At 59.4% G+C, this 27759-nt stretch overlaps 1 protein-coding gene across 1 annotated transcript; it reads left to right on the top strand.

The window, feature by feature from the left end:
• The first annotated feature begins 229 nt into the window (after positions 1-229).
• Positions 230-27759, top strand: LOC101542178 (maestro heat-like repeat family member 5). The gene is made up of 27 exons (XM_004618680.2): positions 230-283; positions 11869-11940; positions 12684-12872; positions 13216-13332; positions 13483-13599; positions 13703-13822; positions 13974-14117; positions 14626-14748; positions 14992-15068; positions 15884-16019; positions 16398-16568; positions 16646-16750; positions 19954-20053; positions 20121-20215; positions 20655-20804; positions 21067-21221; positions 21757-21901; positions 22046-22230; positions 22660-22797; positions 22923-23034; positions 23117-23260; positions 23564-23740; positions 24378-24530; positions 25552-25674; positions 27075-27177; positions 27448-27522; positions 27659-27759. Exons 1-27 carry the CDS (start codon positions 230-232, stop codon positions 27757-27759), a joined length of 3381 nt encoding a protein of 1126 aa, XP_004618737.2.

Below are 27759 nucleotides of genomic sequence, written 5' to 3'. Positions count from 1 at the left end.
GCAGTCTATGCTGGGGCCCCCAGAAACCTGGGGATGCTCCAGCGCCAGTGTGGCTGCCCCCATAGTTGGCATGAAGGACAGGCTGAAAGATGCCCTTGCTGGCCCCATGCAGTGAGGGCTCAAGGAGGCTTAAAGGCCATCGGGAGAAGCAGGTGGACACAGGTTCACCCCAGGGGAGGTGCTGGTGGCTGCCCCCTGCTCTTCAGGACCCTCCACAGCCCAGCTCACTATGGCGACAGGATCAGGCCAGACCACCAAAGTTGCCAGCCTGAAGGGCCACCTGGTGAGGGAGAGGCATGAGCAGCCAGCCCAGAAACAGACATGCTGCCTCACATCCACCAGGGACGTGCCCCCTTCCACTTCCACTGGATCTCCCACCCACCCGCACCCACTGGGAGTGGCCCCGCCTACCTGCCCCCTGGGAGGCCCCTCCCACCCACTCCCACTGGGAGGCCCCGCCCACCTGCACTCTGGGAGGCCCGGCACACACTCATGGAAGGCCCCCACACATCTACATTCTGGAGGGGCACGCCCACACTCCTGGGAGGCCATGTCCACCTAATCCTGGAGGCCCCGCCCACCTACACACGCTGGGGCAGGGGCAGGTGGGCTGGCAGAGTGCAGGTCTGTAGGAGGGGGTTTCAGCCACAGTCTGGGAAAGACCCACACCATGCTAATTGGGGGGCATGCATCTCCCAGAGCTTGGCATCCTTCCTGTGCCCAGTGTCCTGGTCCACCTGCACCGGGCCACATTTGCTCACTAATGCTGTCCAGCCACGTGGGTCTAGAGAGGTCAGCCTGGGGGCCAGATCCCCCTGGAGAGCACCGTGGGGGCATCCCAGCTGATGGCTTGCTGTGGTCACACCCCCACTCCACGCTCCAGGGGATGCCCAGGTCTTCACCCTCTTGGGCCTCCATCTACAGAGTGCCCGCGGGGTGGGCGAGCACCCACAGAGTATCCATGTGGGGTGGACAGGGCCTCTACAGGTGCAGCAGGTGCTCACAGGTACTGTTACCTTTATTCAGGGAGGACCCTCAGGCCAGAGGCCCGAGAATCAGCAGAGATACTCTGAGGAGTCGTGGGGCCCACCTGTGGTCTTGGTCCACTGAGCTGGGTCCATGTCACGACTGTGAATGGCTTGGGCTGCAGGCCCGAGGGACAGACTGCCTTGGCCTCTGGCTTCAGGTTAGGACTAATGGTCGGTCTGCAGAGTGCTCTGCCTGCTTGCCTGGGGCGCCACACTACAGGGGTCCCCACGTTCCCCAAGAGCCAGAGCCCCAGTCCCCACCATCTTTGCTCCACCCCATTCCTTGATCCTGGAGACCCAGAGGCAGGGGTGCAGCTGTGAGGTCCAGACGTTCCTCGGGGAGACAGGACATGGGTGAGGAGCTTCTCTGGCATGTGATCAACATGAGTTTGATCCCTGGCACCTGTAGGGTCCCTGATTCTCTCCAGAAGTGCTCCTCGAGCACAGAGCCAGGAGTTAGCCCTGAGCACCCCAGGTATGCCTCCTCCCCAAAGAAACAACTGTGTACTAAAGACAGCAGCTTCCTGAGAACCCCTGAGCAGGCCCTGGCAGTAACAGTTTTATAGGTGTCTGAACCCCCACCTCCAGAGCGCCAGCCCCCTCCCCCTCCAGAGAGCCCCCACCATATGCCACCCTCCCCCTGTTCGTTCTGGACTGGTGTCTTGAGTCCTGCTAGGAGCCTGCCTGGCAGACAAGGCTATTTTTAGTTCCTGTTATCCCCTAATTATCTCATCTCAGGTCTGTCCTGTGCTGGACACGTTTCTGCTGGGAAATATCAGTCTGTCTCTGCTCTGGGGACACGGGATGTGGGGGACAGGGGACGCAGCTCTAGGCTCAGCCAGGCGATTAGGCTGGCTGTAGGCTCTGAACTGCGGTCCCCTCCCGGCCATGGGGGCTGGCCTGCGGGAGGACTCTCATCAGGGAGGACTGGACCCCTGGGCATGGCAGGAGGTGGTGGCCAGCAAGTCCCGTCATCCCCAGGGCCCTGCCTGCTTGTCCTGCTCTAAGAAGGCCCTGGGAGAGACGTCTGCCACTGATTGTGTCTGTGCGTCCCTGTTTCTGTGTGTCTGTGTGTCTGTCTGTGTCCCTGTGCATCTGGCATCTGTCTGTGTGTCCATGTGCACGTATCTGTGCATCTGTGTCTGTGTGCCTGTGTCTGTGTCTGTGAGTCTATCTGTATGTCTGTGTGTCTGTGTCTGTGCATCTGTGTCTGTGTGTTTGTGTGTGCATGTATGTGAGTCTATGTCTATGTGCCTATGTGTCTGTTCATCTGTCTGTGTGTCTGCGTCTGTGCGTCTGTGTGTCTGAGCATCTGAGTGCATATGGCAGGTGGAGGTGGTTTGAAGGGATCCCTGGGTTTTCTGATGGGAATCAGGAGGTTGAGACCCCCTCCCTGTGCTCTTCCTGTGCCCTGGGCATGTGCACATAGGGTCCCTCTGCCTAGCAGCCCTTGCCCACCCAGAAGCTGTGCCACCCCCAAGTCCCCTTTGACCTTGAGGCAAGTCAGGCTCACTTATCCCCACTCAATCTTCCTGGCCACAGTGAGGCTGGACTCAGTGACCTGAGGACAAGCCTCGGTCTGCCCTTGGCCCCATCCCCTCTCCAAAGAGCAGCCCTGGGGCTGGTAACATGGCTGTCCTGAGGGATGTTGACAGGGCTGTCCTAGGGGCTAGTGACAGGCTATCCTGAGGGAGCATGACAGGGCTTCCCTGAGGGATTGTGACAGGGCTGTCCTGGGAGCTGGTGAAAAGCTGGCCTGGGTGATGGTGACAGGCTGTCCTAGGTGACAGTGATAGGTTGTCCTGGAGGGATGCTGACAGGACTGTCCTGAGGGGTGGTGACAGGATTATCCTGGGGGCTGGTGACAGGCTGTCCTTAGGGAGGGTGACAGGCTGTCTCAAGAGGTTGAGAGGGCTATGCTGGGGCTGGTGACAGGCTGTCCGGGGGGCTGGTGACAGACTGTCCTGGGGGAGGGTGACAGGACTGTCCTGAGGGAGGATGACAGGTTGTCCTGAGAGGTTGAGAGGGCTGTGCTGAGGCTGGTGACAGGGCTGTCTTGGTGCTGCTATAGGGTGGAGCGACTGGAGGGCCTGAAACTGTGGCCACTTTGTGTCTTAGTGCTGTGGCTCACTCCTGTGTCCATCCTACATCCCGGCGCCGTGTGCCTGGAATCCTGATAAGCCAGTAGGGGCCAGCCCTCCTGACCGCACGCTCCTCCTCAGCCGGGGAGGGATGGGGGCGAAGGAGAGGGGGCTCTGTCAGGACAGCAGTGTCCCCCCACCAGACAGGGCAGAGGCAGTCCTCCCCGCTGCTCCTGTGCCCACCGCCCGCTCCATCCACTCGTCCAGGCATCGCTGTCTGGGGCCACCCTGTGGGAGACACCTCAGGTCTGCTCCTCCTTTATTCTGGCCCCGGACACAGGGCTGGGAGCTGGGTGCGTCTGTCACACCCTGCCCTCGGGGTGACCCTGGAGCTTTGCCAGAGCCCAGCAGCTTGGAGGCACCGGTGGGGAGCACTAGTGTGGGAGGAGGTGACGAGGCCAGCGAGCACCTCCTCCTGGCCACGCGCCTCAGCACCCAGCCCAGCCCCAGAGGCTCCCCCTGAACAAGCTGCACAGGGGACACTGGGCCTCGTTCCCCCTCGGGCACCCCAATATTTAGTGTTGGCATGTGTGTGCCCAAGAGCCTGTGCCTATTCACCCCCGCAGGGCCTGCTGCAACCCCTCTAAGGGGTCTCTGCTCCCAAGACCTCTGGGCTCTGCTCTCTTCAGCCTGTCCTTGCTTCTGTGCCCTCAGCACCCTGGACAGCGTGGGCACCGCAGTGAGGCCCGTCCCACAGGCACCTATGACTCTCCTTCAGAGCGGGTGGCCGAGACTGAGCCCGACACAGTGGCCTGTCCAGAGAGTGAGGCAGCCTGGCTGACCGCATGCAGGGCTGGACCTGGCTGCCTCCTCATCATTCCGGCATCCCTTGGGTCAGTGTGATCCGGGCTCCCTGCTGGGGCCTGCAGAGCTGGCAGTTTCCCACATCTTCCCTGCTTTAATTTTCAAAGACGGGTACAGGAAGATGAGTGGGTTGCATTTCAGCCAGGAGGAATTTCTCAATAGTTGAAGATGGCATTGAGAGAGGGGCAGGGTCCGGGTGGTGCCTTATCATGACCCGCTACAAGCCAACAGCCAGATCAACATCCCAGTTCCTTGTAGATCCCAGATCTCAGTGTCCCCATGCCTTTACCGCTGAGCTGAAGGTCACTGCTCCCACCAGTCATCCTTTTCCTTTTGAAATTTTAAAGCAATTTTTAAAAAAATCCCCTAAATTTTGACTAAGACAAAATGCTATGACTTCTGATTATCAGGTATCTGAAATGACCCATTATTTACTTTCACTAAGTAGCTCTAAAATTTGAGTAACCAAAAATCTCAGAGGTCAAATATCAAATATTTTCTTAGATGTTTTTAATATTTTTGTTTACTCCTTTGCCTTTCAACCAAGTTAACCTGATTTGAAAGTTATTAGTATAAATAACTTTATTTTATCTTTGTGCCAGTTAAAAATCCCATAATAAGTTTGTACATAACAAACTTATTATGGTTATTAAACAGTGGTAGGCTAAAACCTTTGCATCCATTCTGACTCAGGGGCTTCCATTTTTGTTTTTATTTGGTGATCACAAGTGGCAATGCTCAGAGGTTACTCCTGGCTCTGCACTCAAGAATTACTCCTAGCGATGCTCAGGGGTTACTCCTAGCTCTACACTCAGGAATTATTCGTGGTGGGCCCAGGGACCATATGGGATGCTGGGGATTGAAGTCGGGTCAGCTATGTGTGAAGCAAGCTCCCTCCCTGCTGTACTCTCTCCAGCCCAGAGGGTGGTTTTTTTTTTTTAACTTTTTTTTTCTTTGGCTTTTTGGGTCACACCTGGCGATGCTCAGTGGTTACTCCTGGCTCTGTACTTAAGAATCACTCCTGGAAGTGCTCGGGGGACCATATGGGTTGCTGGGGAACAAACCTGGGTCAGCTACATGTAAGGCAAACGCCCTACCTGCTGTACCATCACTCCAGCCCCCGGCCCACATGTTTTAAGTAAACCTTTACTCCGAACCACAAGTATTTCAAGGTCATATCTCTAATAATTCCATGCTTAGGCCAAAAAAAAGTACATTTAAATATAGAGAGAAGACTCTGATTTTACTAGACTTCTAGATACCAGTGTAAGAGAACATTTGAATGTCAATGTGTTGGAAAACACAGAAAAGCTTACTTTGCTTTAAGAGTTCCGTGCCTGTTCTGAGTAAGGCAGACTAAGTTCTTATTGAAATAAGCTCAAGCCTATAAGATAAAACCCTCCCTGTGTCACAGAGAGCTCTGATGCCACATTAGTCTTTAGGAAGACGAGAACATTTTGCCTTTTTCTTAGTGTTTTCTTAACAGCACAGATTTTAAACCTTAAGAGAAGGCTGCTACTTGATTACTGCAGACAAGTGAATTTAAAGTAATAGCATAACTTTACCCAATGCACCAAAAGTAATGTCATAAAAAATAAAAAAGTAAAACTGATACACTTATATGCATTATGCAAATTTATTTACATATGCTTTATATGAATACATATATATATATTCCCCTATGCTTTTCACAGTATATAATGCTGTTTTTCTTTTCTTTTTGGGTCACACCTGGCATTGCACAGGGGTTACTCCTGGCTCTGCACTCAGGAATCACTCCTGATGGTACTCAGGGGACCATATGGGATGCTGGGAATCGAACCCAAGTCGGCTGCATGCAAGACAAACGCCCCTACCTGCTCCAGCCCCTATAATGCTGGTTTTTAAGATGTGCACAAATGTAGCACTGTAGCACTGTCATCCCGTTGTTCATTTATTTGCTCGAGCAGGCACCAGTAATGTCTCCATTGTGAGACTTGTAACTGTTTTAGGCATATTGAATACGCCACAGGTAGCTTGCCAGGCTCTGCTGTGCGGGCAAGATACTCTCAGTAGCTTGCCGGGCTCTCTGAGAGGGAAGGAGGAATTGAACCCGGGTCGGCCACGTGCAAGGCAAACGCCCTACCCTCTGTACTATTGCTCCAGTCCATGCACAAATATATAAAAAGATTTTAAAATGACTAAAGAAAACACCCCAGAATGATTTTTTTTTTTTGCTTTTTGGGTCACACCCGGTGATGCACAGGGGTTACTCCTGGCTCTGCACTCAGGAATTATTCCTGGCGGTGCTCAGGGGACCATATGGGATGCTGGGATTTGAACCCGGGTCGGCCGCATGCAAAGCAAACGCCCTACCTGCTGTGCTATTGCTCCAGCCCCACAATTTCTTGTTACTTTTATTTGCAAATGTGGTCAGAATTCTTTCCTAAAATATTCTGGCACTCAGGGTCACAAAGATAGTAGAGTGGGTTTGGTACTTACCTTGCATGTGGTCAAGCCGGGTTCAATCCCCAGTGCCCTTGGGCCTGCCAGGAGTGATTCCTGAGTACAGAGACAGGGGTTAGCCCTGACACCATGGGATGTGGCCCCCAAACAAAACAAGCAACAACCAAATATTCTGGCATTCTGTTCTCATGAACAGCATCTCCGAGAGTCTCCAGCAAAGATTGATGTCTCCGAGGATTTTAGTCTCACACCATTGAAAAAACAAAAAAGCCCCAAACTTAGCAGCAGAGTCAGAAAAATTCTGCTAACAGGAAGTTGGCTTTGTTAAGTACATGAATTTTTATTCCATCAAATTAGTCAAATTTGAATTTAAGTGACAGCTGAGTCTGTCATGAACAAAGCTGAAGACATTATAGATTTTAATTTGTTTATAATCTTAACAAATCAGAATCTCAAGGAAATCTATGTATCTTTACATCAAAAGTCAAAATTAACATTTATGCTAATGTTAAGCTCAATTTACCACAATTACATTTTAAGTTGAGTTTCTCATTCAAAAAAACCATGCAAGGAAAAAGTACAATCGAAACAACATCTGCACATGTATGTTCATCGCAGCACTGTTTACAATAGCCAGAATCTGGAAAAAACCCGAATGCCCCAGAACGGATGACTGGTTGAGGAAACTTTGGTACATCTATACAATGGAATACTATGCAGCTGTTAGAAAAAAGGAGGTCAAGAATTTTGTAGTCAAGTGGATGGGCATGAAAAGTTTCATGCTGAGTGAAATGAGTCAGAAAGAGAGAGACAGACATAGAAAGATTGCACTCATCTATGGTATATAGAATAACAGAGTGGGAGACTAACACCCAAGAACTGTAGAAATAAGTACCAGGAGGTTGACTCCATGGCTTCGAGGCTGGCCTCACGTTCCGGGGAAAGGTCAACTCAGAGAAGCGATCACCAACTACATTGTAATCGAAGGCCATGTGGGGGAAGGGAGTTGCGGGCTGAATGAGGGCTAGAGACTGAGCACAGCGGCCACTCAACACCTTTATTGCAAACCACAACAGCTAATTAGAGAGAGAAAACAGAAGGGAATGCCTTGCCACAGTGGCAGGGTGGGGTGGGGGGGAGGGACACTGGGTTTACGGGTGGTGGAGAATGGGCACTGGTGAAGGGATGGGTTCCAAACTTTGTATGAGGGAAGTATAAGCACAAAAGTGTATAAATCTGTAACTGTACCCTCACGGTGATTCTCTAATTAAAAATAAATAAATTAAAAAAAAAACAGTATAACGGCCTCACATGCTGGGGGAAAAGGCAGCTCAGATAGAGAAAGGAACACCAAGTAAAGGATGTTGGGAGGACCAATTCGGGTTGAAAGATGTGTGCCAAAAGTAGTCTATAGACTGAACACTGTGACCACTCAATTCCTCTATTGCAAACTATAACACCCAAAAGGAGAGAGAACAAAAGGGAATGTCCTGTCACAGAATGGGGATGGGATGGTGGGGGATGGGGGGTGGGTGGTGGGAGGGATATTGGGAACATTGGTGGAGGAGAATGGGAACTGGTGGAGGGATGGGTAAACGATCATTGTATGACTGAAATGCAAACACGAAAGTTCGTAAGTTTGTAACTATATCTCACAGTGATTCACTAATAAAAAAAAAAGAAAAAAAAAAACCATGCAAGGATCAGTGACATGCCAAGAACTGGACTGGAGTATCCATGATAACAGCAAATGGAATGGTTTCTATCAGGATATCTACTTTTGGTTTAAGTGTAAGCAACATACAAGTATTAGGAAAATAGTTCAATAGCTTAGACATTTTTGGTGCTACATCTTGGCCCTTTGGGTACATTTACTATTTTCTCAATGAGAAATTTAGACCTAGGACTTCTCAATGGCAGTCAGAAATACGTTAGCTTAACTATGGTTCTGCAAGTTTAAGGGAAGTGAACAAAGCAGGTGAGCCCTGGGATTCGGTAGTTCCCACACAACTGTCCTTAGCAAGGTGACATCTGCCTATGGATCTACTGCCTACACCAGATCTGGACTGGAAGATTTTCACTTCTGATCCTAACCTGGCATGAATCTTTCCAGAGTCCTCAGACCTACAGACCAAACAGATGAATTGACTTACAGACATAAAGATGACCACACATACACATGTGCGCACACACACATGAACACACATGCACATGCATATACACATGCACATGCACACACATGTAAACATGCGCACATACATGCATACATGTACAAACACACATGTACACATACACACAATCGATTTGCCATTTCTCTGACCTCTGCGCAGGCAGTAGGACACTGAGGTGGACCGAAAAAGTGAGACCATCCAGTTTCCAATCCTCATGCTGTGCTCCCAGTGTTTCCAGAAAGAGTTCTGCTGGAACTAGCCAAGTTAAATCACAGCCAAACACTGTAGCCCCAGCAGGGCGTCCTGCACAGCTCCCTGGCCTCTGAGGAGACCATCCACATTGCTCTCGGCAGGCGTGGAGCAGAGGTGTGCAGCGGGGAGCAAAACAGCAAACTCAAGGTGCTGAGACAGAGAGGCCAGAGCCTCACCTCACTCAGTTTGCTGTTTGCTATGGGCCGCCAGGGTGCTGACAGGTCATGGCAGCTGCTGGGGTGCGTGGGACGGATCAAAGACTGTCCAAAGAGTGGGCACAGGGCCAGCTGATGGCCCATGGTGCAACCTCCGAAAGATGCAGGGAGAGCACAGTGGGAAGGGCCTGGCCTTGCACGTGGCCAACCTGGGCAATTCCTGGCAATTCTCACATGGCCCCCTGAGCATCACCGGGGTGATCCCTGAACACTGAGCCATAAGTAAGTCCTGAGCACCCCGGGTGTGGCCCCCCCAAACAAACAAAAGCAAAAAGCTAGTGACTTCTGCCAGTGGCTACTGACACACAAAGGCCAAGGCACGGTTGTAGGGAGCCATTTTACAAGCCTGGCTCTTATCTTCTAGTCAAGTGGAGGCTGCTTGGGATTCCTGTAACAAATCAGCCACTGCTCTTATCATTTCGCCATTTGTCTCTCACTAGCCAACGCCCATGCCTGATCTGCATTTTACTACTGTTCCTATGGGGGTCCAAGCATGCATACTATACCACCTCCTCCCAGCAGAGAGGTATAAGTATTGTAACTGCAGTAGAATAAACTCTCTCCCTTCTCCTCCTCCCGGCTCTGCGTCTGTTCATTCGTCTGCGTCCTCTCCTTAGCCCCACGAAGGGTCCTCCCTGCTGGACAGGACGGGACCCCACACACGGTGGCCGCCAAGACACTTGAGTGAGCCCCGCAGGGCTGTGGGCCCGGCTCCCAGTGGACAGGAGAGTGTTGAGCGAGGCTGTCCTCGCTCAACATGTTGGGCAGGACAGAGCGGGCATTGGGGGGCTCCCTTCCGCGCTGCCTGGCCCTGCCCAGACACCCTCTTCCCTGCAGCCCTACTCCAGACAGTCTCCCAAAGGGGCCTCCTCAGCCTTCTTCTTACCATCCTGAGGGGTGCTAGGCTTGGTGAGCCCACGTTGGACACCCCAGCCACACCCCAGCCATGCCAGCAGCTGGGCGGGTGGGGAAGGTTATGAAGCCTCTTTGTAAGCCCGAGCTTGGCTGGGGGAGGGTACTCAGCCCTGCTCTGCTCAGGAGTTCTGGGCACTTTGATTCTCTAGAAAAGCAGAGATTTCCCCACCCTCACCTCTGCACGCGGCGCCTCTCCCAAGAGCCTTCTTTATTTTTTTTTGCTTTTTGGGTCACACCCAGTGATGCACAGGGGTTACTCCTAGCTCTACACTCAGAAATTACCCCTGTCGATGCTTGGGTGACCATATGGGATGCTGGGAATCGAACCTGGGTCGGCCGTGCGCAAGGCAATCGCCCTCCCTGCTATGCTATTGTTCCAGCCCCTCCAAGAGCCTTCTTGACAGTGTCATTCAGCATACAGCAGCCGCTTGCCTATGAGCCTTTGGGACAGGACAGGGGCTGAAGTGTTCCCAGGAGTGAGTGCAAGCCCAGGCAGGACTTCCCACCCTCTGCACTGTCCCGCCTGCAGCATGAGAGGGGGACAGAGGGCTCCCAGGGCTGGGGGGATGGAGAGGGCTCCCGGGGCTGGGGTCGTGGAGGATGGCAGTTGGTCTGGCCATGCCCCAGTATCCCTCTGCAGCCATGGCCCCTGGGATGGGCAGTGTCCCTGAGTGTCCCCCTGGCGCTGCTGAGGGAGGCCCCAGCCTCCGAGCTTGTCTCACATGGTCCTGGCACGGCCTGAGGGAGGAGGCTGGTTCTGGATGCCCCGGGGCCCAGGCAGTCTGAGTTGGGGCACGTCCCAGCCCCCCGCCTTAGGGGAGCAGAGTCATCAGGGCTGCAGCCCTCTGGGGTCCCCAACTGCCGTGGACGACCGTTGAGGGGCAGAATTCTAGGTCTGCCTGGAGTCAGGCTCCTCTCAGGACAGGCCAGTGAGCTGGGCCAGGGGCCTTGTGCACCCCACCCTCCACCCCTTCCCCGCAGGGCCCTCCGCCCACTCGCTGTCCCTGGTGACTGAGGGTGGTGCCTGGGGCCTGTTGTCTGTGGGGCCCTGACCTTCGAAAGCCCTGGAGAGATGGCGTCCAGCTCTGGACGTCAGCTCTGGCTGCATCTGCTGCTCACTGGGGCAGCCTGAGCTTTAGAACCGCCTGCTTGGACTCTGGGGGCTTTTGGGGGCAGGGCTGGGTCTAGGCGCCCCCCACCTCTAGCCTGCTCTGTGGGCCTGAAGCTCCCCCCATCAGGACCCCGTCAGGGTCACAGAGACTTGGCCCCTCCGTCTTCTCCCCCAGTGGCTCCCAGTGGCCCCGGGATGCAGGCGGTGTTGGGAGGGGGGTCCCTGCTAGGTCCGAGGTCTGTTGGTCCTTCAGAGTCCTCTTGGGATGACCCTCCCTCAGTGAGAGCCACTCAGTCTGGCAGTGCTGGGAACTCATGTCCTTAACTGGGACCCCATCAGCCCGCCCCAAAGCCAGGGGCTCCTTCTCTGCAGTTCTCTCAAAGGACTGGAATTGGACCCGCTGGGTAGCGGGGGGGGGCCCCCACACCGTGGGCAGAGGCCCTGGGGGAGAGCTCTCCCTGGCGGGGGTCACAGGAAGGGCTTGGAGGAGGAGGTGCAGGAGTGGGGGGCCCTCAGCCCCAACAAGCACAGAGTTGAAACGACCTGGGTGGGGGGTCCCAGGGAGGGGTGGGAAAGTGCAGCCTTAGGGTCTGGTCATAGTAGGGGAGCAAGAAGGTCTCATGTCCCCAAGGGGGAGACTGGCAGTCGGGCAGGGAGGGTGCAGGAAGGAAGAGTGGGGGTCAGGGGGTACAGAGCAGGAAGTGGGGGGCAGGGGGACGGGGAGGGCCAGGATGCTGAAACCCAGTGGGAGGCTGCCATGCTCATGGGTCCCTGGTCCCTCTCCAGGAGCTGGTGCGCAGGAGTCGCTATGAGCAGCTGAGTCCCCCAGCCCCATGGAGAAACGAGAGGCCCGTGTGGGTGAGCAGAGGGGCTGCGGGTGTGGGTGGCAGCATCTGGGAGTCTGGGGGCCACAGGCAGGGTGGGAGGTGCCCATTCAGGCGCCCCGACTGTCCTGTGCTGCAGTGAGCTGGCCCTGACAATGTGCTTCACTCAGTGAGGGGTCTGGAGGCCCACTCGGGGCTCACTCCAGGCTCTGTGCCTGGGGATCATTCCGAGCTCTGTGCTCAGGGATGACTCCCAGGTCTGTGCTCGGGGATCACCCCGAGCTCTGTGTTCAGGGCTCAGTCCTGGTACAGTGATCAGGGCTTTGGTGGAGCTCGGGGGACCATATGTGCCATTGGAGATGGATGCAGGGCAAGCTGGATGAGAGAAGTGTGATTTTCCTTGGGAGTTGCTGTGGGATTGTGGAAGCCAGAGCATGTGGTCGGCTCCGCCTGCTCGTGGCCACTTTCTCTCATGCCTGGGACTGGAACCCAAGGGCTGACCTGGTGCTGGCAACTCCATCTGGGTGCCCCCCCCACCCACTCTTGGTGTGTGGGTGTCCAGCTGCGTGGGTATTTGGCTGCATCTCTACCCGCCCTTCCTGTGCTCTGGCTGCGGGGACATCTGAGTCCCCACGCCACCCCCTCTTCCCCAGCCTAGTGACTTAGTGCCCGTACCCCTGCCACATAGGGCAGTAACCACAGTCTCCCAAGGGGCGCTAGGCTTGAGGGTGGCACAGCTGGACCGGCTTCTACAGACACGTGCTGTCCCCTCCCCAGGTGTCCTTGCCCGTGACACTGTCCCCTGCGGACACTGGCCAGGAGCACCTTCTCTGCTTCTCTCCACCTGCAGAAGGCCAGGGCAATGACCCCTCGTGGGAGGCTGAGATGGTGCAGCAGCTGCGGGCGTTGCCAAGGGAGGGGCAGGAGGGGCTGCTACAGAGTCTGCAGTGCTGCCTGGAGGCGCAGGTGTGTTGGCATCTGCTCAGCTGGGCGGACACAGGTGCTCTACGGGGCCCCTCCACTCGCTGGATTCTGAGGCCTCTGGCCTGCAGGGCATGAGGGAATGGGGCAAAGCAGCAGAGTGGGGACCCTCTCCTTGCCACACTCCCCCGGGGTTCCTGGGCTATGGAGCTTCCCTGCATGAGCGGGACAGGCTGGAGACAAGGGCAGGGGCGAGGGGACTGGCCATACAGAGGCCCTGTGGCAGCAGAAGGTGAAGCAAAGGGCCGAGCAGGGCTTGGGGGTGGGTCTGCTGTGGCCCGAGGGGCGCCCAGAAGCAGCCCACCTTCCCCTCCCCATTCCTGGGCAGGACTTCACGTCCTGCCTGACGGTTCTCCAGGTCTCAGGCAAGGACAAAGAGTCCAGCACCAGTGTCCAGGACCTCCTGTCACCCCTGAACCTGGACTCCTCGCTGCCTCTGGGCAAGGTGGGTCCTAGCCCTGACCCTGCAGAAAGTTTTGGAGTGGCTAGAGGAGTGGGCAGAGATGACCCGGGCGGGACTCCAGAAGGTTCCGTGTCTCCCAGCACACACAGGCAGCAGAGCGGGGTGCTGGCGCCCCCTTCTCTCTCTCTGCAGATGCTCCTCTTCCGCCTCTATGGGCTGGTGCTCAGGGAATGCGCCAGCGCTGAGCTGGTTCAGTCCCATCTGAAGACGCTTCTGGACCTGTCCCCCGTGTGGTTCAGCGAGCGGGAGGTGCGCCTGGCCCGGCCTGTGGGGTACCCAGGTGGGGGTGCCTTTAAGAAGGGGCTGCCTGGGGAGCTGAGCGGGGCTCAGCGTAGGGGTGTCTGGGCCACAGGGCATCGCGCTGGCCGTGGGTATCACGTCTGTCTCGCACCTGGAGGCCACGTGGACAGTGCTGGAGCAGCTGGGCCGCACGTGGTCCCTGAAGCTGCGGCCTGCAGCCACAGTCAGTCAGGTACGGTGAGGTGTGGGGCCTCGTGCTCACTGGCTGCTGCTCAGTGGGGAGCCCCACAGCCATGCTCTGGCCCGGGCCTTGGTGTCCACCCTGGGCACCTGACCCGGGGGATGCTTGGGGTTCTGAGCCCTGGGTCCCTCTCCCCCCACAGGACCTGGTTCTGTGCTGGAAGCGGGTCAGCAGGACCTGCCTGCTGTGCTACGGGCAGGTGGCACTGCACGCCGGGAGCCAGGCACTGCCCTGGGTGGACAACATCATGGCCCGCATCATCTACTACTACTCCTGTGGCAGATATGTGAGTCGGGTTGGGAGGGTTGCGCCTTCACGCCCTTGCCCACCTGCATGCCTGCATGCCTGTGTCCCTGCGTCTGTGGGCTCCTGTGAGGCTGTGTGCCTGCATCTGTGGGTTCCTGCGTCCCTGTGTGCCTGCGTGTCTGTGTATGTGGGTTCCTGCATCCCTGCTTGCCTGCATGCTTGCGTCCCTGGGCTCCTGCATGCCTGTGTTCCTGCATCTCTGCGTCCCTGCATCCCTGCGTGCCTGCATGCCTGCGTCCTTGGGTCCCTGCACCCCTGGTGTCTGTGTGCCTGCGTATCTGTGTCTGTGGGTTCCTGAGTGTCTGCATCCCTGGGTGCCTGCATCCCTGCGTGCCTGTGTCCCTGCGTCCCTGGGTTCCTGCATGTGTCTGTGCTTGCCTAGCCGCCTGCTCGGCCCTGCCCTGTCCCACGCTGTCTCTGCATGCGGCACTGCGGTTTTGTGCGGGGTGGGGTGCGCTCCGGCTCAGGCTCCGGCCCTGCATGTCCAGGACAACGCCCTGAAAAGCAGCTTCCTGGTGGCCAGCACCATGCTGCTGCGGGCGCTGCAGCGCTCGGCGGACGCCCAGAGCTACAAGTTCACGCAGGTTCCAGAGCTCATCCAGTGTCTCCTGGTGAGGCGGGGCGGGGCGGGAAGGGGCGGGGTCAGGGCGGGGAGGGGCGGGACTTAGTGAGGCGGGGCAGGGGCAGGGTGGGGCGGGTGGGGCGGGGCAAGACCGGGGCGGGGCAAGGGGTAGGGGTGGGGCGCGATGGAGCCAAGGCGGGGCAGCAGGGCGGGACATGGCAGGGCCGGCAGGGGCGCGATGGGGCGGATCCCTTGCGGCCCCCACCTGACTACTTGCGCCTACCCCCTCCAGATCGCCCTGCAGAAGGAGCCCCCTTTCCTGGCCACCCACTTCCGGCAGAGGGCCATCATGGTCATTGCAGGACTGAGGTGATCCGCGGTGCACAGGAGACCTGGGCCTGCATAGGGGCGGGCGGGCACCTGGGAACAAGGACCTGGGCTCAAGTGACCGTGCACAGCTCAGCTCAACCAGGCCACTAGGAGTCAGGGCGCTGTGTGACTGACCTGTCCAGAATGGGGTAGAAAGAAGTCACCAACCCCACACTGTCCCTCTGACCCCACCACTCCCTGACCCCGTCACACCCTGACCCCATCTACAATGACCCTGTCACTACCTGACCTGTCACACTTTGGCCTGTCTTTGGGCACAAGTTGACCCGACCCTGCTCACAGACTGGCCTGAGGGTTCTCTGGTCATGTCCATCAGAGACTCAGCGGCTGACATGTCAGTAATTACTGCACCTGCGCCTTGGGGCCACTCAGGCTGGGGGCCCTCATGTCCCTCCCCAGGAGCCCACGCAAGCCCATACCTCAGTGCCTGCATCGCAGCCACAGGCTGAGTGTCCCCATTCCCCCCTCGGATTGTCCCTGCACGTGCCCCGTGTTCCTGCGCGTGCCCCAGTCCCTGTGTGTGCCCCGTGTCCCTGCGTGTGCCCCATGTCCCTGCATGTGCCCCGTGTCCCTGCATGTGCCCCGGTCCCTACGTGTGTCCCGTGTCCCTGCGGGTGACTCAGACCCTGCGGGTACCTGTCCTTGCCCTGCATGACCCTATGTGTTCCCCGGTCCCTGCATGTGCCCCATGTCCCTGCATGTGCCCTGGGTTCCTGCGTGTGCTCATCCCTGTGTGTGCCTGTGTCCCTGCGTGTGCCTGTTCCTGCCACATGAGACCCTGTGTGTGCCCGCAGCACCCTGCGTCCCGGCCTGAGCCCGGCGCTGCAGTCGCGCATGCTGCAGGTTTGTCTGCGGTCCCTCTACACGCTGCCGCCCCCCGAGCAGCTCCGCAGCACTCTGCCTTCCTTGCACTCGGTCCCTGATGTCCTGGTGAGCCCTGGGCTGGGATGCAGGGCAGGCTGGATCTGGGTGGGCACGTAGGTCTTTGGCGCAGTGGCCCGCCCTGGGCACTGTTGAGGCTCAGAGGGGTCAGCTGTGGTGCTCCCTGGGGCTCGGCATCCACGCCAGGAGGGGCCAAGGAGGGCCCGAGGAAGGGCCACCATTCTGGGCCTGCAGATCTGGGGTCCCAGGACATGGCAGGAGTAGTGAGAGAGGCGATGGGTGCCAGGGGTGCCAGGCCCAAGGCAGGGTGGCCCCTGGGCAAGGAGGGCAGCGCTGGCTATGGGGGTGGGGGGCTGTGGGGACCTCTGGGCCGAGGCTCCAAGTCCCAGCTGAGCCTCAAAGTTCCGGCCTCCCAGGCTCCCTCAGAGGCTGTCAGCGCCCAGGGCTGAGGGGCCGGGCAGTGCCCCGGCCATGCTCATCGAGGGCCGCGTATGTGCTCAGATGCTGTACCAGAAGAGCTCGCAGGCCCTGGACCTGCTGCTGCGGAAACTCGTCCTGGACAACAACACTATGGACGAGATCTCCTTCATCCTACAGGTGTGCCCACTGCCCCCGCCCCCTGCCCCCTCCCCTGCCCACTGCCCCTGCTCAGCCCGCACCGCTGCTGCCCGCAGCACATGGAGCCGTGGCTTGAGTCCAGCAGCACCCATGAGCGGCAGCGGGTCACCCGCTCCATCTTCCTGCTGCTGCAGTACCTGGCAGACACCCAGAGGCTGACCGTGAGTCCCCACAGCTGCCGGCCCCACCCCGCGCTATCAGGACTTTGAGCTGGGGTGGGGGCAAGAGACGGGGTCAGGCAGGAGTTGGCGGGGGCTTAGGGCCAAGGGAGCCCCCTGCCCAGCCATGGATGGGCAGACAGTAGGGGACACTCTGGATATGAGGCCGTGTGCGGCCAGAGGCCACATGGACAGACCCATTGCCAGGAGCCTGAGGCCTGGAGGCTGTTCATGTTCCCAAATGGGGCAGAGCAGCCCCACACCCTCTGCCCAGTTTTGGGCCTCAGAGCAGCCTGGGGTCCAGGCAGGCAAAGTCCAAGCCTGAGGTACTGTTGAGCTCTGGGGTTGCTGTGGGCAGGTGCCCAAAGGTAAAGCCCTGCCAGCCTCTCGGTCAGCAGGGAGAGAGGAGGGACCACCGGGACCACCCTCATCAGCAGGGAGAGGGGAGAAAGGCCTGGACCAGCCCCGCAGCTGCAGCCCCACCCCCAGCAACCCATCAAGAATGAAGAATGAGCCTGAGGATATTTGCAGCTGGGTCCCTCAGAGTCATCCCCAGCAGGATCAGGGGCACTGGGCAGGGCTAGGACGTGGACCCAGGACACTGAGTGGAGTGCAATGCCCAGTCAGCACGGAACATTCCAGAAAAATGCCTCCCTGGCAGCCACCTGAGAGGACTTGGGAGGCAAAGGGCCATCCTGGGGTGGGAATCTGAGGCCGCCCATCTGTGCCTGGGGGTGGGAGCCATGAGTGATCAGGGCTGAAGGCCAGCTGGGCTGGACATGACCCAGGACCAGCCTGGGAGAGACATCCAGCCAGCAGCACACTGGGAAGGGTTGGGGCTAGCTGGATTCTTGGGGCCACCAGGACTGGCCCTCAGCCACCAGCCAGGCCCTAAGCACACTCCACTCGCTGGGTGCCCTGGAGGCTGGCCTGGGGCAGTGAGGGGTTCTGGAGAGTGAGGCGGGGAGGAGGAGGACTCGACTTGGGGGCTCTGCAGTGGCCGTGGGGCAGCTGGGGTGTCCGCGGGACCCACATGCCCAGAATCACCCACAGTGGGCGTGAGCACAGAAGCCCCAGCCAGTAGCAGTGCCACAGGCTGGGCACGTCCAGCCAACCACCAGCAGGACATGGGTGGCCAGGGCACTGTCCAGGGGCGTACAGCCCCCTCCCCCCTCACTGCTCTTCCCAGCCTGGCAGCCGGAAGCCATCCAGTCCAAGTGAGCAAAGCCTGTGGTCAGCAGTCTCTGCTGGCCAGGTGCCTGGGAGGAAGTGGCTCTGAGCACTCCCGGGAGGGACCAGCACAGCCTGCCCTGATCACACTGCCCTGGGGAGCGGCCACCTCAGAAGAGGGGGTGAGCATGAGACCTTGCAGGACAGGACGGGATGCTGGGAGAAGGGCATCACTGTGAGAGCAGCGGTCTTCCTGCTGACCCTGTGCTGAGCAGTATGCCCAGATGGTCAGTCAGGAGAGCCGGGCAGGTGCGCTGGGCGGGAGAACCCAGGTGGGCTGGCAGATGGACAAGGGGCTTGGCCCCTTCCTGCAAGGTCAGTCCCAGGAAAACAAGTAGCAAAGACCGAGGGTCAGCATGTCCTGTGGGGTACCGTCCATGGATCAAGAGAGATGCAGCTCTGTGCTGAGAGGACATGGGCAGCAGTGCCCTCTGGCTGGGGCCTCACACCACAGCCAGGGGGCCACGAGTGGTCATTAGAACCCAGGCAAGCCCAGCAGGGGGACAGCGCTGCACGCATGGTGGTGTCTGGGGGTGGGGCTCGGGGTGCAGTGGCAGTGAGAGAGGTGGGCTGTCCCGGAAGGCAACTGTCACTGCCCAAGTGGGTCTCAGCCGTCGGTCATGCTTGAGGAGGCAGTTGGGGCCCCTGGGGAGCCTGTGGCCAGGGGGACACCACCGAGCAGGCTGGATCAGTCTGGCATGAGAGTTCCCAGCTGCAGAGACAGAAGCCAGGGCCTGGTCTCACAGACAGTCATGTAATGGGCATGAATGAACATGGGACGGACATAGGTGAACATAGAATGGACATGGGTGGACATGGAACAGACATGGGGTGGACATGGGAGATATGAGGTGGACATAAGATGGACATGGGGTGGACGTGGGACAGACATGGGGTGGATAGGGGTGGGCATGGAATGGACATGGGTGAACAGGGGCCAGTTGGCCTCTACAGTGCAGCATGGGCATGTACACTTTGCAGGGCTTCTGTCTGGGACCCCGCAGGCAGCAGCCCTCCCTCCTTCATCCAGAGTTGGCGGCTGACCCACAGGACCAGGACATGAAGGGATGCCCACAGCCGCTGCAACTACAGCCTGCAGGCAGCTGCTGGCCAGGGGCTGGGGTAGCCGGGACTTGCCAAAGGGTGAGAAACAGGCCCAAGCACCGGAGGCTGCAGAGAGCCAGCAGACAGCTGGAAAGGCTAAGGAACAGCCCCGTGCAGATTCCAGAAACTGCCAAATGCAGCGCCATCTGAGGAGAACGTGTCAGTGCCAGCTTGGGACAGCCCGCCAGGTTCACAGACAGATGCAGGCAGGAGACTCAGGAGCCCGGCTCACCCCGGCACATGCTCAGCACTGAGTGTCCAGGCTGGATGGACGGCGCATGCCCCAGCTCTGTGCCACCGGCCATGTGGGAGAAGCCTTTCTGCCAGTCATGCTGACCAGAGCCAGGGCGAGTGGGAAGCTGAAGGAAGGAGTGGCCGGCGGATGCCCGCAGCCACCGGCTCAGGCCCTCACTGCCTCTCACCTGTGGAGTGAGAGTGAGGCCCCTCCAGATATTGGAGCCCCTCTCCAGGCGAGAGAAGAGGCCCTGGAAAGGACTGAGAACTGGAACGCTGAGAGAGAAAAGGGGTGGGGGCACCAGTAGTAATGGGGGGCACCAGGATCAGGATCCAGCGGGGGCGGAGCATCAGGTGTGGGGCGGGGTAGCTGTAGAGAGCGACAGGCACTGGGGCGGGGCCAGCAGGAGGGGGTGGGGATGGGGGCAGCAGGTCAAGGCCAACAGGTGCGGGGGCGGGTCCAGCAGGCGTGGGGTGGGGCAGCAGGCGCAGGGCGGGGCCAACAGACGCTTGGGGGAAGGAGCCGCAGGCCCAGGAGCGGGGCAACAGGGGCAGGGCGGGGCCGGGCCGGCAGGCCAGGCTCTGCTCAGAGTGGCCGCCCCCAGGAGCACGCCACGCCCTCTGCGTTGGGCCATCAGGTGGGCCTACTGCTGCTGCTGTGGCACGACGAGGACCAGGCCACCCAGAGCCACTCGCACCAGTGTGCCTACCTGCTGCTGCACCTCCTCCAGCATAAGCGTGAGTGCGGGTCCGGGCGGGTTGCCCTACTGGCCGGTCCCCGCCTGACCACGAGCCCCGCCTGCAGAGAGCGTGGCCGAATTCATGCGCTTGAACAGGCTGAAGAACGTGGAAGCGAGGACCTATCAGGAGTCGGAACGGAAGCTGTATCCCGTGGTGAAGGTGGGGCTGGGACCGCCCTGTGCTGCCCAGGCCGCCAGCGGCTCCGTCTCGGGGGCTGGGCTGGAGTCCCAGTCCGTCTCTAATGGATTGGGGCGGAGGCCAAGTCTGGGCTATGTCCTTCAAGGCTCCCTGCCTCAGTTTCCCCATCTGCCAGGGCAGCTCTGTACGCTGTAGCCCTGGGAAGCATGTGCGGAACTCCTGGCCCTCCAGAAAAGGGCGAGTGTTACCTGCATTCTCAGCAGTGGGCAGCGTGGGCCATGGGTGAGCGTGCATGCGTGAGCATGATCCAGCATGGATTCTAAGTGTGCATTCATGTGACCGGAAGTGGGTCACGTGCATGTGACCAGGAATGGGCTGTGTGCGTGCTAGTATGTGTGCATGGGTGTGACTGGAGCAGGTGCGTGCATAAGCGCATGTGACCGCGCCCTGGCCCCTGCAGGCCCTGAACAGGAACCTGTCGGTGGGGCAGCACACGCAGCTGGTGCTCACGCTCCTGCAGGGGCTCAGCAGCGGCGGGCACCTGCGCAGCGCCCTGGCTTCCCAGGTGCTCCTCACCATCTTTGAAGACAGCTCCATCAAGCCTGAGCAGGTGGGCAGCTTGGGGCGAGACAACAGGGGCTGCCCAGGTATTGCCGGACACCCGGGGTGCCTTGCTTCTCTCTGCCGGCATGGTCTGTGGCCAGAGCCTCTGTGCCCTCCCCACTAGGCAGAAATGACCCCGCTGGCCTCAGGGATGGCCCAGATGGTGCTGACAGGGCTGCCGGACTCTTCTGGGGGTTCTACCAGGGAGCCCTGAAGTCTCAACCCCTGGGACAGAGGGAGGCCCGAGCCCAGCCACCCCTGCCCCACAGGTGATGGAGATCCTGAAGGGCCTGTCCCAGGAACTGCCTAGCCTCAAGTCCAAGAATGTCCAGGTGGCCATGCTGAGGGCCATGACCCTGCTGGGAACCCAGTACCCACAGGAATGTATCGAGGTGATGTTCACGCTGAGTCCCCCATCCGAGAGGTGGGCCCCCCATCATGGTGGACGAGTGCTCCACTAAGGTCCAGTGGGCCCAGACACCCCAGAGGGGCCCAGAGCAGGAGTGGCCCAGCACTCACCCAGACCAGCTTGCCAAGGGGCTGGCAGCTGTCACCCCTGCCCATGCCTGTGGCTGAGGTGGGGTGTCAGGACATGCTGCATGATGAGGACCCAGAGCCCAACTGCTTCCCCCGGGGTGGAAGTGCCAAGGGGGCAGATACCCAGGCAGACCAGCCCACCCATCTTTTCTGTCCTCCACACTGCCCTGGAGTATCTGTGTGTGGAGCTGACAGGACAAGGGCAAGGACAGGGTTGCCTGGACTTGTGCAGCAAGAGTGGGGGTGCCAGTGGCAAGCCTGGGGGGGCTGGCCTGTGTCAGCAGCACCTGGCCTCCCGGTCTTCCATTCCTGAACCCCCAAACTTGCCAGACAGATCACCCCTAAGTACCAGGGACCAGGGGTCACCCGAAGCCCTTGTCCCGCATGGCCCCATCTGGTGGCACTGGACATCATCTCTGCAGGAAGCTCATTCCCCTGTGGAGAGCCCTGGTCACCACTGAACAACTGGCCCACAAGATCATTACCCTGCTGTACACAAACCTGAAGTTGCGGCCATCCAGGGAGCTCGTCCAGCCGCAGGAGCAGGCGGAGGTCATCTCCCTGCTGGTGGGCAGCACGGGAACGAGGGGGCCTGTGTGTGTGAGCAGTGGCACCCACTGTGGGACCAGACCTGGGACTGCACCTGCCCAATGTGTGGGCAGTGAGCCTGGGGCACTGTGGGTGCAGAGGGTGCTGCTCTGCTCACCGCAGGCCCTTGGCACCATCTACGAGCTCCTGTATGTCCCAGAGTTCAGACCCACAGTACACTGGGCCTTCGCTGGCATCCTCCTGGGCCTGCTGACACAGATGCTCTACCTGTTCGAGCTGGGCATGGGGCAGGACCTCTCCCACTACCAGGAGGACATCCTGGAAAGGCAGCCTCTGGGCCCTTGCAGGTGAGGCCTGCCCTACCCCTTCCTGACCTCCCCCTAACACCCTCCGGCCCCCATTCTTGCAAGGCGCTGCCCACCACAGAGCTCTCACTCTGCCCAGGAATCCCCTCCCCTCCGAAAAGGCTCTGCCCCTCCCATGGAGCCCCACCTCTCCTCTCCACGGAGCCCCGCCCCTCCCATGGTGCCCCTTCTCTCCACTCCACAAAGCCCAGCCCCTCCAGCGGAACCCTCCCCACCTCACACAGAGGTGGCTGTAGGCCAGGTTGGCACGGTGTGGGGGTCGCAGGAGGAGGCTTCACTAGGGTGTAAAAGTAGAAGCTGTGGCCACCTGAGGCTGGGCACTGTGAGGAGGGAAGCTTGGAGGAGGTCACTGTGGCCAAGGAGGGTGTCATGCCCCAACTACGCACCCCTCTGCTCTTCAACCCTGCCTAGGACCTGCCTGGAGGCGCTGAAAGGTCTCTTCTGGACCACAGGCAACTGGGAGGTGTTCGCCTACGTGAAGCTGCTGCAGGGCTGGGAGCTCTTTGAGCACCCCGAAACCTACACGGAGGGGTTGAGCCTCCTGGCCAGGTGAAGGTCCCACTTGCTGCTCCCACATTCTAGGACCTGTGTCTTCTCCTGAGTCTAGGGAACCAGGGGCTTCCCAGCTCAAGGACAGAGCCCTGAGACCCCTGGGCAGCCCCTTTCCTCTGCAGGGCCATGGTGCAGTACAGCTGCGAGATCAAGGCTGTCCTGGGCCAGGCAATCATCTCCATGAAGAGCTACGAGCAGCGGGACCACAATGTGGCCATCGTCCTGGTCACTGAGGTGAGCTCCCGCTGCCACCCGTTTCCATGTGGCACTGATGCAGTAGCCCTGAGCACCGGCTGACCTGGCCAACCCATCTCAGCTTCTCAACAGCCCGGACATCACCCTGCATGCCTCCCGGCAGAGCATGAAGAGCATCCTGACGCTGGGCCTGGGCAACTCCAGCCAGCTGGTGCAGACCACGAGTCTGAAGGGTCTCAGCAGTGTCATGATCCATCCCAAGAAGGTGTGAGGGCAGGAGGGGCTGGAGGGTCAGGGCACATAAAGCCCAGGTGGGAGAGGTCCTTGCTGTATAGGGCTGGGGACCAGGACCTCTCCGCCAGGGGCTTTGGCGTCCTGGCAGGGCAGGAATCCCTTTGCATCGGCTAGGCACACCGCAAGATGTGGTCCAGGACTGGGCTGGCTAGGGCATGTGATTGACAGAGTCTGCCCGCCCAGCCCACACCAGGAGGCGCGCAGTGGGGAAGGCACACGGAGCGGAGCGTGGAGCAGCCCAGATTGCAGGAATATGGACGTCGTTTCCATACAGGTATCCCTGCTCCAGAAAGAGCTGGTCCGGCTTCTGGACAGTTTCCTGATGCCCGAGCCGCAAGACTTCGTGGCACTGGTGGCGCTCCTGGGGGAAATCCTGCATCACTTGGGAGCACGGGGCCCTCGGGCCTCCGACATCAAGCTCCTGCAGCTGCTGCAGCCTCTGTTCGATGATGTGAGCAAAACCTGCATGTGCACAGCGCCAGCTGCAGTCCACCAATCAGAACAGTCCAAGCTGCAGCAGCCCTCCACCTCCCCCCAATCAGAGCAGTCCTAACTGTAGCGCTTCCATCTCCCCACCAATCAGGGCGGTGTATCTCCGCACCAATCAGAGCCGTCCTAGCTGCAGCCACGCTCCATCTTCCCCACAATCAGAGAAATCCAAGCTGGGGGACCCATTACCACCACCACCACCAATCGCAACAACCTCTCCCTAGCCTACAGAGCCCACTGGCTGAGCCCACCTCAAAACCTATAGTGGCCCTCTCAGGCAGAGGGGTGGGCTGCAGCGAGGTACTCTGGGGACTGAGAGGTGGGGCCAGGCAGGAATTTAGGAGTTGCTTTGTCCCCATGGGGGTTTCAGGTGTGGTGGAGATGGGAGAGGTTGGGGAGTCAGGGCAGCACCACAGTTTGCAATCGGGGAAACCGAGTCACAGGCTGGGTAGGCCTTGCCCAGGGTTCCAGTGCCTTCCGGGTCTACACAATGAGGTCTCAGCCCCTTCTGCAGCGATAGGTTTGTACCCTACAAGGTCCGCGGGACGGGCAGTCACGGGCTCTGCAGCGCAGAGCCGACCCCCTGCCTGTGGCTGCAGGAGGACGAAGAGGTGCGTGGTGCCGCCATCAAGTTGTACGGGGAAGTTCTGCACAGCGGCAAGAAGTCCCGGATTCAGCTCCGGAACCAGGTCTTCCAGGCCGTGGTACCACTGCTCCTGCATCTGGCCGACCCCTGCCCCGACGTGGTCCTGGTGAGCCGCTGCGGGACCCCCATGGCCAGACAGGGGTAGAGGTACAGGTGGAGGCACCTCACTTCCTTCCAGGGACACGCACACACATATGTGCACACGCAGATACACACGCAGATATATGCACACTCACACGCATATATGCACACTCACACGCATGCACATGCACACACACCCCGGCCCTAGGAGCCAAGTATTTGGAGCGCTTCCCACCCCTGTGGATGCACCATCAAAGCTACTGGTATAGACCAGCCCCTGCCTGACCCCAGCAAGACACTCTCATTCCCAGGAGAGATTCATGGGTGGACCTGGACTGGCCTTTCAGGCCATGGTCCTTCTCCCTGCAGGGATGCTACTGCTCAGGAAACCCTGGCTGGGGCGAGGCACTGGGACCCTCTGGGGAGAGCCAGTGGGGGCTGGTGGACAGAGTGGGCTGCAGACATAGGCTCAAGCAGACGCTTCCTCTGTGGCCTTCTGTCCTTGCTCCTTACTGTCACTCTGTCATTTCAGTTGCTTTTTCCTTCCAGTGGGCACCCTGAAAAGGTGTTCAGGGGTCCCTTCCAGCAGTCCCCTGCCAACTTGGCCTGTGGTTTAGTGCTCTGGTGCTATTGTGCCTGTGACCATGGGGGTCACACCCAACAGTGGTGGTGGGGGCTCCAGGCAGTGTTTAAGAAGCCACGCGGTGCCAGGATGGAACATGGCCTGACATATGTGTCCTGACACTATCCCACCTCCTTGTCCCACCTGGTGTCCCTCTTTCTGCTGTAAGAAAGACCCGGGTTGGGCCACGCTGCCTCCCAGATTATCTCCAGCGTCTCTGGAAAGGTCATCACGGCATCAATCTCTTCTGACACAGGACGCTACCCAAGGACACATGCTGTGGGGTGCCCTGGGCCTGGATAGGTGCAAACAGAGGTAGCCCCAGGGGAGCAGTGAGAGCTGAGGTCTCTCCAGACCTCTCCTGGGGCTGACCTGGGGGTATGTTGATGGGGCAGGGGGCAACCATCTCTCTGCTGTCTCCTAGAAGACAAAGTTCACATTCCTACGCTGTGCCACCCTGCTCAAGTGGCAGTTCCAGAAGGAGCTGTTCAGCAGGCTGGCATGGGGCCAGGGTCTGGGTGCTGAGACCGACATCTTCACCTACACAGTGAGTGGCAACACCTGGGGAGGCTCGAGGGCACCCCCACACCAAGGGCATCTGGTCTCTGCAGCTCTGGCTCCACCTCTGGGCAGCAGAGTTCATAGTGGATTGGACCAGGGGCTCCTGGGTGTGTCATGGCACCACCTGGTGTCCAATTGGAGATGGGCATCCCCAGAGCTGGGAACAGGCCTGAACCTGTGGCCCTGGGGAGGGCGTGGCATTTTTCTCTCAGCCTCCAGCTGAGACTGCGCAGCCAGCCAGCACAGCCTCGAGTCAGGGGGCCAGGCTGAGCACCTGGGTTTCCATTGGTACCCAAAGGGCTGGGGCATGCCAGGCTCGCAGGAGCTCTCCAGCTGGGCTCACTCTCAGCTGGCTGCCTAGAGCCTGATCCTGAGATCTCTCAGAATATGTGCCTCCTTGTTCGCTTGAAACGCCTGAGGTGCCCCTGACCCTCGGGCTGGGGCTCAGATGCAGAACGACCTCCCCCTGCTTGCAACTTGGTCTCTGTGGGAGGGGGAGAGCTGGGAGGAGCAGGGACCCAGCCGGGGTCCCGAGTGTCTGCAGCAGGCAGCGTGGCAGGTGCAGAGTACAGGTCTCTGGGCACAGCTTGGGCAAGCAGAGGAGGCTTCAAGAGCACAGGCTGGCTGGAGGGTCATGGCAGAAGCTTCCTGGGAGGGTGGGCGAAAGATTTCGAAGGCAGCAGAGGGTGGAATCAGTCTTCCTGCCTGTACTCTAGATCCTGACCACTAAGGGCTGTACAGGTGCCCTGGCCTTAGGAACCTGCAGGGGCGGGACTGCCATCCTGATCTCCTGATCCACCTCAAAGACCCTTGGGGTGCGGCTTTCCCTCTGATTCCGCCCCTAGGGCTCTGCAGGGGCGGGGCTTCCCTCTGACTCCACCCCTAACCGATGCAGGGGTGGGGCTTCCCTTGATCTATGCAGGGGTGGGGCTTCCCTTGGCCCCACCCATTGGCCCTGAGGGGGCGGGCCTTCCCTTCCCCAACCCCACTCCAGAGCCCTGTGTGGGCGGGGCTCCCTTCCGGCTCCACCCCTAGGGCCTTGCTGGGGCGGGGCTTCCCTGCTGGCTCCTACCCTTGAACTCTGCCAGGCTGGGCTTGCAGAGCTGTTTGGTTTGGCATCTCACGGAGTCTGGCGGTGCAAAAGGCTTGAGTCTGATAGGACCAAATGTGTGGCTTTGCTGTGATGAAGCCCCCTTCCTGAGGGCTCCTACGAGCCCCTCTCATCTCATTACCATCCCCCAGAGAACCCTCTATTTCCGCTTAGCTTAGTAAAGCTGTCGGTGGGGGTGGAGTTCACGGGAGTGATGTGAGGGTGGGCTCAAGTGAAGGAGGGTCCTGCCATTCCCATCCGGAAGGGCCTGGCCAATGGCTCTTGTCCTTCCGCAGGTGGAGAGCAACTTCGGCAACTACCACCTGCTTCTGCTCCAGGGCCTGGCTTACTTGGAGAGCCCCTACAAGAGCGTGAAGCTGGCTGCCCGGAAGTTCGTCGGTAGGCCCCGCCCCCGAGACCTGGCTTTCCCCTTTCCCGCGCTCCCCCCTCAGGGTTGGCCTGTCCGGCCTAAGGCCCCGCCTCCAAGAGCTGGCCCCGCCCCATGTCTCGCCCTGAGGGCTGGTTGGCTGGCCGCGGCCCCACTCAGTGCTTACTGGCCCCACCCCGAGGACTGGCCCCGCCCACACCCCCGCCCTCAGGGCTGCCTGCCCGGCCCCACCTGGGCCTAGTGGCGCAGGAGGCGTCACGCTCTCCGTCCCTCCCTCGCAGGGACCTTGCTGCAGGACTACTTCGCAGATATCTGCTTCTTCCTAAAGAGGGATGGCATAAAGATCATCAGGAGCAGTGAGCCCAGCCCCGCCCCGGTCCTGCGGCCCCACCCCCTGCACACTCCCGCTCTGGGCTCCCGGGTCAGAGTCACGCCCCCGCCCTGCCTCTGCCCCCTCCTGGCCCGGCCCCTGCCCCCTTGTCTCTGCCGCAGACTTTGAGAGCCTTGGTCTGGAGGAGGACCTGGACAGCCGCAGGTTCTACCGGGACTTCCAGGAGGACCTCGCCGAGCTGTCACGCTGCACCTCCTACTGA

This window comes from Sorex araneus, chromosome 2 (genome assembly GCF_027595985.1).
Source record: "Sorex araneus isolate mSorAra2 chromosome 2, mSorAra2.pri, whole genome shotgun sequence".
NCBI classification, from domain to species: Eukaryota; Metazoa; Chordata; class Mammalia; order Eulipotyphla; family Soricidae; genus Sorex; species Sorex araneus.
This window is presented reverse-complemented; position numbering and strand designations above follow the sequence as displayed.